This window comes from Fomitopsis serialis (assembly GCF_022376445.1).
Source record: "Fomitopsis serialis strain Sig1Antser10 chromosome Unknown B0H18scaffold_70, whole genome shotgun sequence".
NCBI classification, from domain to species: domain Eukaryota; kingdom Fungi; phylum Basidiomycota; class Agaricomycetes; order Polyporales; family Fomitopsidaceae; genus Fomitopsis; species Fomitopsis serialis.
This window is the reverse complement of record NW_025955030.1, coordinates 134400-147103: the sequence shown is the minus strand read 5'-3', so window position 1 is coordinate 147103 and position 12704 is coordinate 134400. Positions and strand designations below refer to the sequence as shown.

At 56.0% G+C, this 12704-nt stretch overlaps 5 protein-coding genes across 5 annotated transcripts; 2 read left to right on the top strand and 3 right to left on the bottom strand.

The window, feature by feature from the left end:
• Positions 1 to 41: 41 nt before the first annotated feature.
• B0H18DRAFT_1024907 (uncharacterized protein) lies at positions 42 to 1228 on the bottom strand. The gene is made up of 2 exons (XM_048029727.1): positions 409 to 1228; positions 42 to 350 (listed from the first exon to the last, which is right to left on the bottom strand). Exons 1-2 carry the CDS (start codon positions 734 to 736, stop codon positions 67 to 69), a joined length of 612 nt encoding a protein of 203 aa, XP_047890110.1. The 5' UTR covers positions 737 to 1228; the 3' UTR covers positions 42 to 66.
• Positions 1229 to 2219: 991 nt separating this feature from the next.
• On the bottom strand, positions 2220 to 4259 carry B0H18DRAFT_1086430 (cyclin-domain-containing protein; the record flags this gene model as incomplete). The annotated part of the gene is made up of 4 exons (XM_048032041.1): positions 2220 to 2639; positions 2695 to 3418; positions 3473 to 4004; positions 4058 to 4259. The coding sequence occupies 4 exons, from the start codon at positions 4257 to 4259 to the stop codon at positions 2220 to 2222; spliced, it is 1878 nt and encodes a 625-aa protein (XP_047890109.1).
• A 1218-nt stretch (positions 4260 to 5477) lies between these two features.
• Positions 5478 to 5800, top strand: B0H18DRAFT_1024897 (uncharacterized protein). The gene has a single exon (XM_048029726.1). The coding sequence runs from the start codon at positions 5484 to 5486 to the stop codon at positions 5646 to 5648; it is 165 nt and encodes a 54-aa protein (XP_047890108.1). The 5' UTR covers positions 5478 to 5483; the 3' UTR covers positions 5649 to 5800.
• A 3257-nt stretch (positions 5801 to 9057) lies between these two features.
• Positions 9058 to 10368, top strand: B0H18DRAFT_1122050 (chitin synthase III catalytic subunit; the record flags this gene model as incomplete). Its single annotated transcript, XM_048034449.1, has 6 exons — positions 9058 to 9202; positions 9292 to 9372; positions 9424 to 9527; positions 9579 to 9689; positions 9744 to 10118; positions 10174 to 10368. 6 exons carry the CDS (start codon positions 9058 to 9060, stop codon positions 10366 to 10368), a joined length of 1011 nt encoding a protein of 336 aa, XP_047890107.1.
• A 540-nt stretch (positions 10369 to 10908) lies between these two features.
• B0H18DRAFT_1024856 (Metallo-dependent hydrolase) lies at positions 10909 to 12653 on the bottom strand. Its single transcript, XM_048029725.1, has 5 exons — positions 12095 to 12653; positions 11813 to 11999; positions 11677 to 11757; positions 11392 to 11616; positions 10909 to 11332 (listed from the first exon to the last, which is right to left on the bottom strand). Exons 1-5 carry the CDS (start codon positions 12421 to 12423, stop codon positions 11180 to 11182), a joined length of 975 nt encoding a protein of 324 aa, XP_047890106.1. The 5' UTR covers positions 12424 to 12653; the 3' UTR covers positions 10909 to 11179.
• Positions 12654 to 12704: the final 51 nt, after the last annotated feature.

Genomic DNA, 12704 nt, shown 5'->3' with positions numbered 1-12704 from the left:
GCCATCCGCCGGGTGTCCTGGAGTCGTATCTCTGGACGGCGCCCCATGTCGGACTCTGCCCATACGTCAGGCCTGCCCGCAGATGCGGTAGCGAGATGCACCAAGGTAACGACTTCTAGCCACTCTGTACGCAGCATTTCTCACAACGATGCTGGAGTGCTTCAGGAAGCAAGGAAAGACGGCATCTTCGCTGGTCTTTCTGCTGGTCTGGTAGGCTGTGGGTCTCCATATCCGGTCGCCATTCTTTGGTGTCATGAGTCTCATAGCCGCGTTGGCCTTGCATCTTCCAGCTATACTAGGTTCGAAGCTGTTCAGGTTCAATAGGAACACATCCATAATTTGCGGCGTATGTGAGTGATGGCCTCTCACCGTCCTGCGAAGATGCTGACCGCTTGCCACCCAACACAGTGACGGGGGCGCTCTCCGGCTGGCAGTTCACCCAGGCCTTCACCGCTTCCAATCTTGCTCGTCTGCGCGCCGAGCTAGCATTGCGGCGACAATCAGAGCTGGGGAGTCTCACCACCACGGTCTCTCGACCAAATGAAAACAGCAGTTGATGGATGGGGCGACCAAGTGGACACCCGTCAAAACTTACAATTACTGTAAGATACATCCATTTCCGACCTTCGGTGTTGACGTGCAAGATCCCGGTGCAGTGCCAACTCGGGTAAGATGCATGATCCGGCCCACATGTGTAGTATGGCGGGGACACTCCGCTAGGTGTCTGGCATGCCATGACGAACTGCTATGCGATAACTTTGATACGCTGCGCGGTGTCTGATTTCAGCTATGGCAGATGCCGGAATGCGGGCTGAAGCTGAAGCTGTGGATTGCTCAGCATGCCGTGAACGCTGAGCAGACGCTGGCCAAGGTGAGCCTCGGGACTTCCTCGTCAATACACAGGGCGTTCCGGCCCTTGAGCGGCGGGCTGGCTGAGACTCAAAAAAGGTGAGTTTCTGCATGGCCTCGGCTTACATGACACCACACTAGTGATCGTCGGAGAGATGGAAGCCTAAGCAGGCCTGAGGCCATCGCGCCCGGCTCAACTGCTGCGCTGCAACTCACGAGTTGTCGATTCGAGCCGCTCTTCGGCTGGCCCTGGAACTTGCACGGTCGTGAGATGTTCGTGAAATGTCTTCTATGTAAACTAGGTGCGTCTATGGTCGCGCCTCCCCGCCACTGTGTGGTTGACAGATGGCTGAGGAGAAGGATCTACCAACGCAAGGATCTATGACATGACCTAACTTAGTTAATTGCATCAAGTACGTGTCGGCGAAGCGAAGGTGGTTTGCGACGCGGTCTCCATTCCCTTCTCCATGCACTCCGTGGTTCACCGCCGGTCTCGGAGTGATAAGAGGCTTGCTGAACCGGAGCCCGTCGATCGGTTTCCGCGCAGCGCCGGGCGGTAGGGGCCACCACGTAAGTAAGTATTGGCAACCGCCACGCAAGCGTAATTGAACACGACAGGGCGAAACGTGGCCCGCGACTTGCGAGCCCAACTGGACTTGCTTTTTCCCGCCGGGCGAGCAAGTGAGCGAACCTTCTGGCCACTGGCAGGGCCGTGGTGACGATCTCTGCCCTGGAAGCTGGATCATATAAGGGCGTTGCGCATCTGCCCCTGGATCAGGCCCACCTCAATTATATGATGGATGCCGTAGCGGGGCTACTTCCGACTCCGAGCCTACGCCGTCATTCAGTGTGCTTTTTACCCATACAGCGGCGCCCTGATCCGTCTATTGTCGATTCGCTATGGCTTTTGTTATCCCCCATCAGAACGCGGATAAGCACCGATTTGAACCATTCAAACGCGAGACTAGGGTCAGGAAGCTCGTGTTAGACGCGTCGTCTGACTGCTCTGTTCATATGGCAGCCACCGGCGCCCAACAACCGCTATGCCTACTTGATACATACATCGGCGTACCCGACAGAGAAACATATACAGGTGATTTCAATGCTGCGACTATCTGATGAAGGATGATGTATTTCTACGTTGACGTGCGCTGAATGGATAGTCCGAGCTGTATGCAGGGTATGATGGATGAATGCAGATGTGGATGCGGATGTATGCGAACGTGAACGCTATAATCATAACAGCATAAGAAGCCCGTGGAACTGCGGCGGACGTGGACGTGGTGGACGTGGACCCAATGTATGACAAGAATGTACAAGGCACAGAAAAGCTGCGCCGATTAACGCAATTACACTGAAACGAAGGTTCATTAAAGCCGCCGACCCCGCGCGGTGTAATAGTAAGGCGAAGGGGCCGGGGCGGACGTAGCGTAAAACTGGTACCCCGGTGGGCCAGCGTTTGCGAAGGTCGCAGAAGGAACGGGATCCTGCGCGGGCCGCTCGCTTCCACCGGGCGATTCAGAATGGCAGTGAGTCACGGCTGCGCCTGTGCGTGGCCAATTCCGTGAGAGCTCGGACAAAGGCGGCAGCGTGGGACCGGAGCGCAGTGGCATGTGCATGTCGTAGGGACTCGCGGAGGCGGACTGCACGACCATAGGTACCTGCGGCTGAATGTGCGAGACAGGCGCAGGATACGCTGGCCGCGGCTGGTGGTACCGGAGTCGGCCTTTGCGCGAGATGCTATCCTCTTCCTGCGCGGGCGAGCAAGACAGGGTGTAGAAGTACAGTTGCTGTAGTATCGTACGTCAGATCGTTGGACGAGATGTCAAGTGACAAACGACATACCTGGGGCGTCGCATACGTCTGCCTATCATCCCGACGATACGCTGACACCAGCGTTTGCGGTACTTCGTTCTGACCGATACTCGAAGCCCAAGGCGAGGAGTTCCCCACGTCAACAGGCGATGCACCCAGTGACAGCTTGGAGAAACCTTGCAACGGCTCCAGCGGAGACGCCGAGCTCTCGCTGGAGTGGCTACTCGAGTACTCGAGTTCCGGAATCTGCAACGTGAGACCCATAGACCGCCTCGGCGGCTCGCTGGCAGGTGCAGAGGGCACGTAAGGCGGCGTGTCGCTAGCAAAGGCTTCGGAGGCGGTACGCTTCGCGCTATGAGCATGCGCGATGGGCTGGTCAACCCTGTAACTGGAGTATGCTGCATGAGAAGGCTGCGGATAACCGGGTTGCAAGCCGGCGGGACACCGACGTGGGGAAGAGGACCGTGCGCGGTGTGACGGAGTCGCCTGCGACCGTGAAAGACTGGAAGCAGAGTGCCGAATTGGATGCACACGATGCAGTGATCGCGCGGGCCGCCGAGATCGACGCCAATGCTGCGATTCCCGTTCCTTCGCCATGACTAGACCTTGCAGGAGGTTTAACCATGATTCGTAGGTCGACTTGTCGACGTAGAGGCCAAAGTCGATGCCCAACAGGAACTCTTTCTCCATCTTGTTTACTTCGGTCAACTCGATCCCGGAGACTTCTGACCATGTTTTGTTCGTGTACGTGTTGCTGTTCAAAACGTAAGTCACGCGCATACAACAACAGTCAGGACGGGGTACTCACTCATCCACGAATTTGTTCGCCATCATGAGTGCGGCAATGGCGACGCGGTATTCACTGCCAGGGTGACCAGTAGTGAAACGATTACGTGCTTTCATACGATAGATGTAGTGTAATGCGAGGACGATGACGGACTGACTAACTTGCGTAGTGTCGAGAACTTTCTGCATGAAGCGGACGAACGCGGGAGATACTGTGAATTGGAGCGACGCGGTCGCGGAATTACTAGGAGGAATATAAGGCGAGTGCTCCTGCGGAGCGGTACGATTCCGTTTTGAGGGGGAGGACGACTGCGAGTAGCTCGAGAACCAGAGGTAACAGATCATCTCGCAAGTCTTCTCCGCAATGAACTGTGACGGACGGTCCGACGATATTGTGAACCAGTCAAGAGCGAAAGGCGGCGAAGGTAGATACTGCGCGCCGTGCGACGCGTCCACGCGCGTAGTCGATGTATGCGCGTGCGCGCGAGGCGATCGCTGTGTAGGCGATCCATAGCTCTGCCACTGGTACGAGTCATCCAACTGTGGCGGCGTCACTGCGGTGGCTCACTCAGTACATGCATGGTAGTGCAGCCGTGCGCGACGCGACATACCTGGAGAAACGCGAGCCGCCGCGTGATCGAAGTGCGAGATGGATGGCAAGACAGGCTTTGGCTGAGTGTGCGGAGGCAGAACGCGTCTGGCGAAGACATTGGAGAGGGAGGCGTGAGGGGTGGCTCGGGCTTGGTCGTGCGCCAGTCGGACCAGGTGGAGAGGAGTTCGACGGGGAGAGGAGGTAAGGGAGCGTTCATGGTATGCGAGTGCGGTGTGCGAGGGAGAGAGGGCGGTGGTGTATAAAGGGCCATGCAGACGAGGAGGGCAGGCGTCGAAAAAGGCGAGTGTAAAGGAGAGGAATATGTTCGCGTAGCGATGACATATTATAGTGCAGTTGTGAAGATCAGGCCGGGGTCGGTAGGGCAAAATAGCGGCCAGGGTTGAAAATAACCGGAAAAGACAAACCGGGCAATTCTGTTGTGTCGCGAACGAGAAGCCATCATCCGCCCTCAACGCGTCCTAACCGTCTTGCGCCCACATCCGCCGCCACAACCGGCCAGGGCTCCCAGCCGCACCCCGCCCTTTTCCACGCCATTTTCCTTATTTTTTACGCTCCGCCGCCCGCGTCCCCTCTGACTCAGCAGCGGCACCTCGGCGGGGGGATTCCCCATAGCCTTGTCTTCGTCCCACGCTCCCCATCTGGCCAGGCGCGGTCACGTTCTCTGATGGGACTGCCAAAGACGGCAGGTCACGGCCTCGTCCTCGCCGATCTCGCTCCTATTGTGGCGTGCGATCAGATCTGAGCCGCTCCCGAGATTGGCTTTTGTGCAAAGGAGGCCGGCGCGCAAAGGTAATTTTCGGTGGCCATCGGGGGCCATCAACGCGGTTCGAGCACAAGCTGAGCACAAGCTCGTCTGCCTCCTATCGTGCCACTCGCTTGCCTCTTCGTGATGGCTTTCAGAGTGGATCCGTGCCAGCGGTTTCTGCACAGGCGTGTTGTATTCATCTCGCCCTCCGTCCCCTGGTCCGTCGGGCATGTGCCCATTTCTGTGGCGTCCGCTCGCCAGCAAGAACCAGCACCGGGTATCCCGCGTTTGCGAACCGATCTTGACGTGAACGCTTTCCCGTCACCGTACCAGATGGGCCGCAGAGCCCCCTTTCCAGTCAAGCAAATTGCATCGGCGAGTGTCGTCCGCATCCGGGCAGCGTGCAGGAGTGGATCGTGGCGGGTGGCGGGGCGCACGTGCCTGAAAGGATCTAAGCTGCGTTCTTAGTACACTTGCCTAATGCGTGTGGTGAGTTGCCATATCCAGACAGGCGTGCTGGCGAGGCTAGATCGGCCGTCAGGGACACACCCCCTCGCTGTTTGGGCGCTGTTTGGCGGCTGGCCGCTTTGGGGAGGTGCACGCGGCCCGTGGGTGTTCGCCGTTCGGATTCATGAGACGTCTCCCAGAGGACGTGTCCTGAAACGGCATGCCAGCATGTCTCCCAAGCGGTCTTACACCCAAATGAGCAGCGGCTGCAGGTCTATCCGCCCGCCAACGCTTTGGCCTCCCTATCACCTGCGGCCCGTCGTTCTGATTCGCCGTTACGGAACCTGCGCGCGCTGGAAACAGGGGTCTGCCGCCCCGTCGCCGTCTGCCTGACGTCGCGAGCTGCCATTGCATTCCGCCTGTGCCACTCGGCGCAGTCTGGACTGAACTTGAAGCGACCGCCCTACACGAGTACGGCATGCGCGGATAAGACGTTCAGACTGCAATGTTCGAATCTCGCCACGGCCGTCTGACGTCGCCAGGCCCTTCCTCTTTCGAGAGCTATGCAATTGCTCCCTTGTCATAATTGACTGAGTTTCGGCAGAGCCTTCTTGCAGGTAGGCTCCTTGCGTTCCACTCTGGTTGCTCCGTCCAAGCAGGGTCGACAGAACTTGCACCACACGGCTTAGGCGCATCGCAGAAGAGGTCAAATCAGTGGCACCAGCCCAGGTTGTCATTTCGGTATGATTGTTCGGATCTCCCGCAAGGGCGTGTCTCGCATCTTGTTGGCACGGAGGCAGCAGAGCCGCTCGAGCATCTCGCCGCTTTCGGAAAGTTTACAAATGATGACCGCATGCTGTTCTACGCTTCCAGCGTCGTTTGATTTGCGGCCGTTTACTGATGTTTGTTTATCGAGCTGTCGTGAGCGGTTCGTACTGCTGTGAACGCCGAAGGTTGCCCGAAGGATTCATCGTTCCATACGCAACCGTGGAACTGAGAACACAGCGCAGATACACACTTGATTCCGAATCGCCACGACGGACCGTACAGGATCCCAATACAGTCAATCTGGTGAGAATGGACCAACCAAATGGTGACTCCATGACGTGAGCTCAGCCGCTCACGCAACTCCGTTCATTAGTGAAACTCCTTGGCCCACCAGACTACTGGGACGTTGCTTGCCGGCAGGCGGAAGCAGTGTGGCGCCCTGGTTTCCAAGGATCCTAATAGGCTTGCCTCTCTCGAATTGTACGGCCTAAAGGAGGGGCCGCATACGTGTCATATCCGCGTAGTGTAGGTGGCCCCTTGGACAAGCGGGCGCACGAGATGGCCGGAGGCACACACGCTACGCAGACGGTGGCAATTTCAATATGCGTTGCTGCGGCCATAAACTACAGGCGGCGGTGGAAGATTTCCTTCATGCAGAAACCGATGGAGAGCAGCTGCACAGAACCCTGGCGAATTTGCGCGGATGCGGCTTCTTGAAGGTTTGATATAAGCATCGCCTCGTGTTCAGGTGCTTCCGATTAGTACTTAAGTACTTAACCTTAGCCACCGCCCTAATGTCGATGCCGTTCATCCGAGAACAATGTCATCGTGTCAATTGTAGCTCCAATGCAGATATTCCTTCGGAGTTCCTCATTGAAGCGTTCCTCGCAACTCATCGACGCGCGTCCATGGATGGAACCGTCGCCTATAGCTATGCTGCGGATGCTCAGCAACCCCTCTCGGTCGCGGAGGCCGCTTCCGACGGAGAACGTCCATAACCGGTTAAAACGAATCGCGACTCGGTGCGCCGGGGATAGCCGCTCTTACGTTGAACAAGTGAATTATCAATAGAGAAAGTGCACGAACCTTGTAACGGACCTTACGATTCTCGACCGTGCCACAGTTGAGTTTGCTGATCAAAGCTGTCCGAGCCCGCGCCGGCTCGGAGTCGAGGTGCAACAAATACACGTACCTGTTTATTGCAAGCGATGAACGGCCGCGGAGAGTCGGTGTGTAGGATGTGTTCTCCGGCGGCTATCTCTCTGATCACGTCGCGTGCGCATCCGTGTCTTGCGTGTTGGCATCGCACGGGAAGGTACATAGTTGATTGTTCAGCAAGGCCCCGATGGGGCTCTATATTGGGCGATTATCATGGGAAGCGGTAAGTATCTTCGAGATATCTCACCGTGCGCGAGTTAGCCAAACACGGCACATACTGCCTACTTACCTACATAACCTGACAGGATGGTGGGCGACGTTCGGAGTCATTCGGCGGGAGAGAGGACTACACAAGTCTTACCTTCATTGAGTCTCTTGACTTGGGCTTGTCGGACATTGTCCTTGAAACGCTATCCTGTTCGGGAACAGCACCATCCGTTATCAAGCCACGCCGAGCTAAATGTTGCTTTGATCTTCAGCCTAGCAGCAAAACGGATCCAGGTAAGTTACCATACCATCACGCGCGCTCATTCAGATCTAATGAAGGCGACCATCGAGGTTAGAACAAGTGTCTGAGAGCGATCATGCATGCGGCTAGTGTAGGAGGTCATTACGAAGAGACGTTAGACACCAACCTTCTGACGAGCGCGGAAGAATGATGAACCGTGCGGTGTGGCACATGTTGTGACCACAACTATGTGAAATGAAAACAAAGAAAAGGTGCGGCCAGGACAACGACGGTGGATGGCCAGACCGCATGGCAGACGGCCACAGCGTCCGCTAGAACACTCGGGCGAAGAAGTTCTTGTCAGCGGATGGTCTGATCACCGCCGGACGTTGTCGATGGTGAAGGTGTGATCCAAGAGATGTACAACGCATCTGAGGACCGGTGCTAAAGAGACAGCCTGATAGAGCCGAGGAATCCAAGATCGGGTTGCAATCGCCTTTGGCTATTGGCCGCGTGCACCCCAATTACAGCTATACCCATTGACATGCTTACCTATCAACTGCAACAGATGAAAGGCATCCACAGTATGCCTCGCGGGATCCAGGCTAGTATCGCAATCATCGGGCGTTCGAGGAACGAGTCGCACCTTGCCCTATTCTACCTCCCATTTGTTTTCGCTCATTCTGCTGTCCATCATCCCTTCTCGTGTGCCTATCGATATCGTCAGAACTGTGTTCCGACCAGTTTGAAACTTACGTCGAGATGCTATGCGCCGAAGGACAGCGGCTCCCCTGCTGAGAACATTCGGGTAGCAGCCAGATACCACAGACCGTGAGCAGACAAGATTGTGGCTCCCAGGCAAGGAAGGTGAGCCCGAACTATAGCGTTGGGGTAAGCCAGCCAAATGGAGGATCCGCAGCGGTGCACCACAGCGGCCCAGTTCGAGACCTTGAGTAGTAGCTGTTCCTGGTCGTGGCCTCGATCGTCCATGCGGGGCCAGTTGCGGGGATAGAGGCAAGACGTGCAAAGCACCTTCTGTCGCCCTCTCACCAGCAGCACTATGTAAGTGCTTCTGCGTACGAGCACATAGCAGTCCGTCTCAGCGTGTTGTTCGGTGTTCCGCGAAGGCGCGTGCGTGGCGTTGGCGTCGCGCGAATTGTCACTGTTGGTTGAGACGTCACGCGCACGTGCATGGTGACAAGTCACGCTTCCTCTCCATCCGTCGTCGTCGAGGCAGGACTCGAGCTCGTCGTCGTCGCCGCCGCCAGGGCGCATCCAGTCGCTCGCATCCTCAGGAATCCCCACTTTACGCCTGTCGACGCTTTCACTCCGTGATAGTAGCTCTCTTCACTACGTCCGGAACCTGGTCTCTTTGATTGTGAAGCACCTGTCCGCTCTCTTACCTTCTCTCCTTCCTCCGCCTGCAAGATGGGTGTGCAATTCGGATCCTTCGACGAGATATGTCAAACAGCAGCCCTCGTAATCTGCCCTCTAGTTGGCGCAGCCCAAGGCATAGAGCCAACATGCTACAGCCGTAATGTGGAGTTCTCAGGGACCCTCGTCTTCCAGCCAGGTATGTTCCCATCGCACATGTTGCCGAGCGTGGTGCTCGTACACCCCCGTTTCCGGGCTTGAGCGTGGAGAGCTCACATTTGTGCATAGCTACCCTTTGCATCCACGTCGCAGCAATTGTCATGACTGCCATTATGATTTTCCACATCCGGGGGAAATACACGGCCATCGGTGCGTCTCAATAGTTGCGACGTCTCTGTGCATGCACTCACAATATATCAGGTCGGAAGGAGATCCTACATTTCTTCTACCTTTACGCCATAATTGAGTTGTTGGGACTGTTCCTGGATTCCGGTATCATTCCAACGTCGAACGTCAGCTATCCTGTAAGTCGCCCGCCACTCAGTTTGGTGCATATCATGACTTCGCACATTTAGTGGTTTGCGGCGGTGTATACCGGGTTTGTCGCTGCGCTATACGTCGCTCTCCTAGTGAACGGCTTCGTCGGGTTCCAATTCGCCGAAGATGGCACTCCAATCTCGTTATGGGTAAGTCGTGATATTTGTGCTGCACACTCGATCCATTCAATAAACCTGTCACAGCTACTCCGAGGATGCATGCTCGTTATCTTCGCTGTCTGTTTCTTCATCGCCATCGCCACCTTCAAGCAGTTCGCTGGTTTCAATTACGCAAAGCCGATCGGCCTCTGGGTTATCTACATCATCTGGCCGCTGGTCTGCGTCATTGTCTACACCATCTCGCAGCTCATGCTCGTCCTGCAAACACTAGAGGATCGTTGGCCTATCGGCGACATCGTCTTCGGCGTCGCATTCTTCACGATCGGGCAGGTGCTCTTGTTCGCGTTCAGCGTCACCATCTGCAACGCGATCAAACACTACATCGATGGGCTGTTCTTCTTCACCCTCTGCATGCTCCTCAGCGTAATGATGGTCTACAAGTACTGGGACAGTATCACGGTACGTGTGTCGTCTCAGCCGCCGGAATGTGCGATCTGACCCGATGCTGCAATAGCGCGAGGACCTCGAGTTCTCTGTTGGCTCCAAGGCAACAGTATGGGAGGTCAAAGATCCACTTCTCGCGAACGGAGACTACGACGACGACGTCAGCAACTACCACAGTGGCAACACAGCCAGCTTGGTTGGTGGCGTCAGTGGCAAGCAGCTGTATGGCGGTCGTGGCTACCCGCCACCGCCGGACAGGTTTTGAATGAGTTCGGACATCGTGTAGCCATTCGTTCGCAGGACGCTTTCGCATACCATTACCTTAGCATACCGTGTATCCTGTTACGCTACGACCATGGAGGACTGAAGTAGATCTCCCGACTGCACACCTTCCATGTGTACGTCGTCATGTACCATTGAGTAACTTGGAGTGCCACATCACTCATGCAAGGGCAAACCGACCAGGGTCCTCTTCTCGACGCTCACACCGAGCAGTGTTCTCAACATTCAATTGCGCATACCATTCAAAACCACACAGAGAACACAGTAGACATGAAGTGTAAACAATGATATTCAGTACACAACTCGCGCATTACACCAGTACACTACGACTTCTATGCTACTTCCTATCCTCCCCGCGTCGCCTCCCACACGAATGAAATCGACACCTCGAGAAGAGGGTTTTCCAAAAATTGCGGAAGGCCAAAGCCAACCGACGTGTTCGGATGTGTAATTTGCAATCAGCAAAAGACTGTGCCTCGGTATAGACCTCACTGGCGACAGTACGTGCCCGAGCACAAGAATGAGTTGCAAATAAGCACGACGCCCGCTTATATACCGCGCTGATTTAGGGCAGGGGCGAGCAAGGCAGCGTGGGAGCATTGCGCGTCTGCGAGGCTGGCCAATGCTTGACCATTCCTGCTACACAGCCATTCTCATTATTCTCTGTGACTCGCCTGCGGAGAGCCGTTGACATGTATGTGTGCATAGCAAACCAAGTATGCGATGAATGCGCGGAGATGCTGTGTTGTGTGAGCGGTGCTTGCGGTACTGCGTGGTCTACGTTCCACGGACGGCTACTGGTACTTCACCGGAAATCGGCACCCCATCCCCATTCGCGCGACCTTCTCAATCTCTTTCTCGGAAAGGCCAAGTCCTAGAGGCGGGGCTGCCATGAGCAAGGCGTACTCTCCTAGGAGGGAGTTCCGGAACGGCAGTATGTCGTCCGTCTGTGAATGCGTCCCGATCAGAACTCCACTTGCGAATGTACGCGGACTAGAACACTTACGCAGATGGCAATGGGATGGTCGTGACGAAGGTAGTATCGGATGTGATGCACGTCGAGGTTGTCGACGGTTTTGCAGAGCAGATTGGACGAGAGGCAGATCTCTATGCAGCTACTGGAATTGCGCACGAGCTCTTTGGATGTCTCGTCCAAGAAGGTTGCATGTCCCAGTCGATCGGGCTCGTAGGAGAGAAGCTGTTGTATCTCGTCTGCTGGTGTTTCTGGTATCTGCGGAAGGCGAAATCTCCTCGTCTCATTCGCCAAAGATCACGAAAACTGTCGTCCTACCTCTGCGATGTGCAAGGTTACACCTAGTCCCGCTGCCTTCGCTTTTCTGAAGTGGGCTTCGAAATCGGCTACATTTCCGGCCTACGCAATGGTTGACTTTGAGCGCAGTTGCATCTAAGTTTCGGTCGCGGCTGACCTGGACGTCCCCGCAGAGGTCTACACCGACGACTCTCCTTCCTGCATCTCTCAGCTTGATCGCACAACCCACGCACTCCGAAGCGACGGCCGGAGTCATCCTCCTGTCCAGGCTGACGATGAGAGCGGCTTGCTCTACACTGAACTTCTCAACCTCGTCCAACACGGCTTCAATGTATTGTAGACGGCTCATCGCAGGTGTCTCCCGTGGAGTTGATCGGAGTTCGAGATACGCTGCCTCGGGTGGGCGGTCGTCAGAGGGGGAGAGGAAGTGATGCAAAACCCCCGTGCAGCCTTGGCGAGCGACTGGGGAGTGGAAGTCAGGGTGTATATTGCTGGGAAGAGCCCGAAGAATTCGTGGATCTCCGTTAGCACGACTCCTTGACTGAGTCGCTCGATGCCAGCGCGGACAGCCTCAGCGCGTGCATCGTTTTGTGAGGAGTGCTCTTGGAGATATTCTCGCGAGAGATCTTGCAGAACTGGAAGCGGGATTGACCCATTAAGGTGGGCGTGAAGTTCTGCCTTTGGGAGGGTCCGAAGGAAATCGACTTGTCCGGGCGTAAGGCTGGAGAGCGCCGCCGCCGCGAAGCCCGCAATACTGTGCTGCGACATGTCAGAGCCTGGAGGTGAGTGAACTACCTTCTGTCCGATGCGATTCGGAGGGAAAGCAAACTTCGAGCAAGGTATGTTTGAGGCTCAGGTTGATGTGATCCCGGATCTAGGTGCCCGTGTGTGCGCTACCAGTTGCTCGGCCGAATGACTCGTAGACTGAAGGCCGGATGTATGTATTCGTCGATTCGTGAGTGCAGCAGCACAAGCTGAGAGAGATTTTGAGAACAAACGTACATGTGGGCGTCTCCGAGACAGTACTGTCCGATCTGATCGAGGCGCAC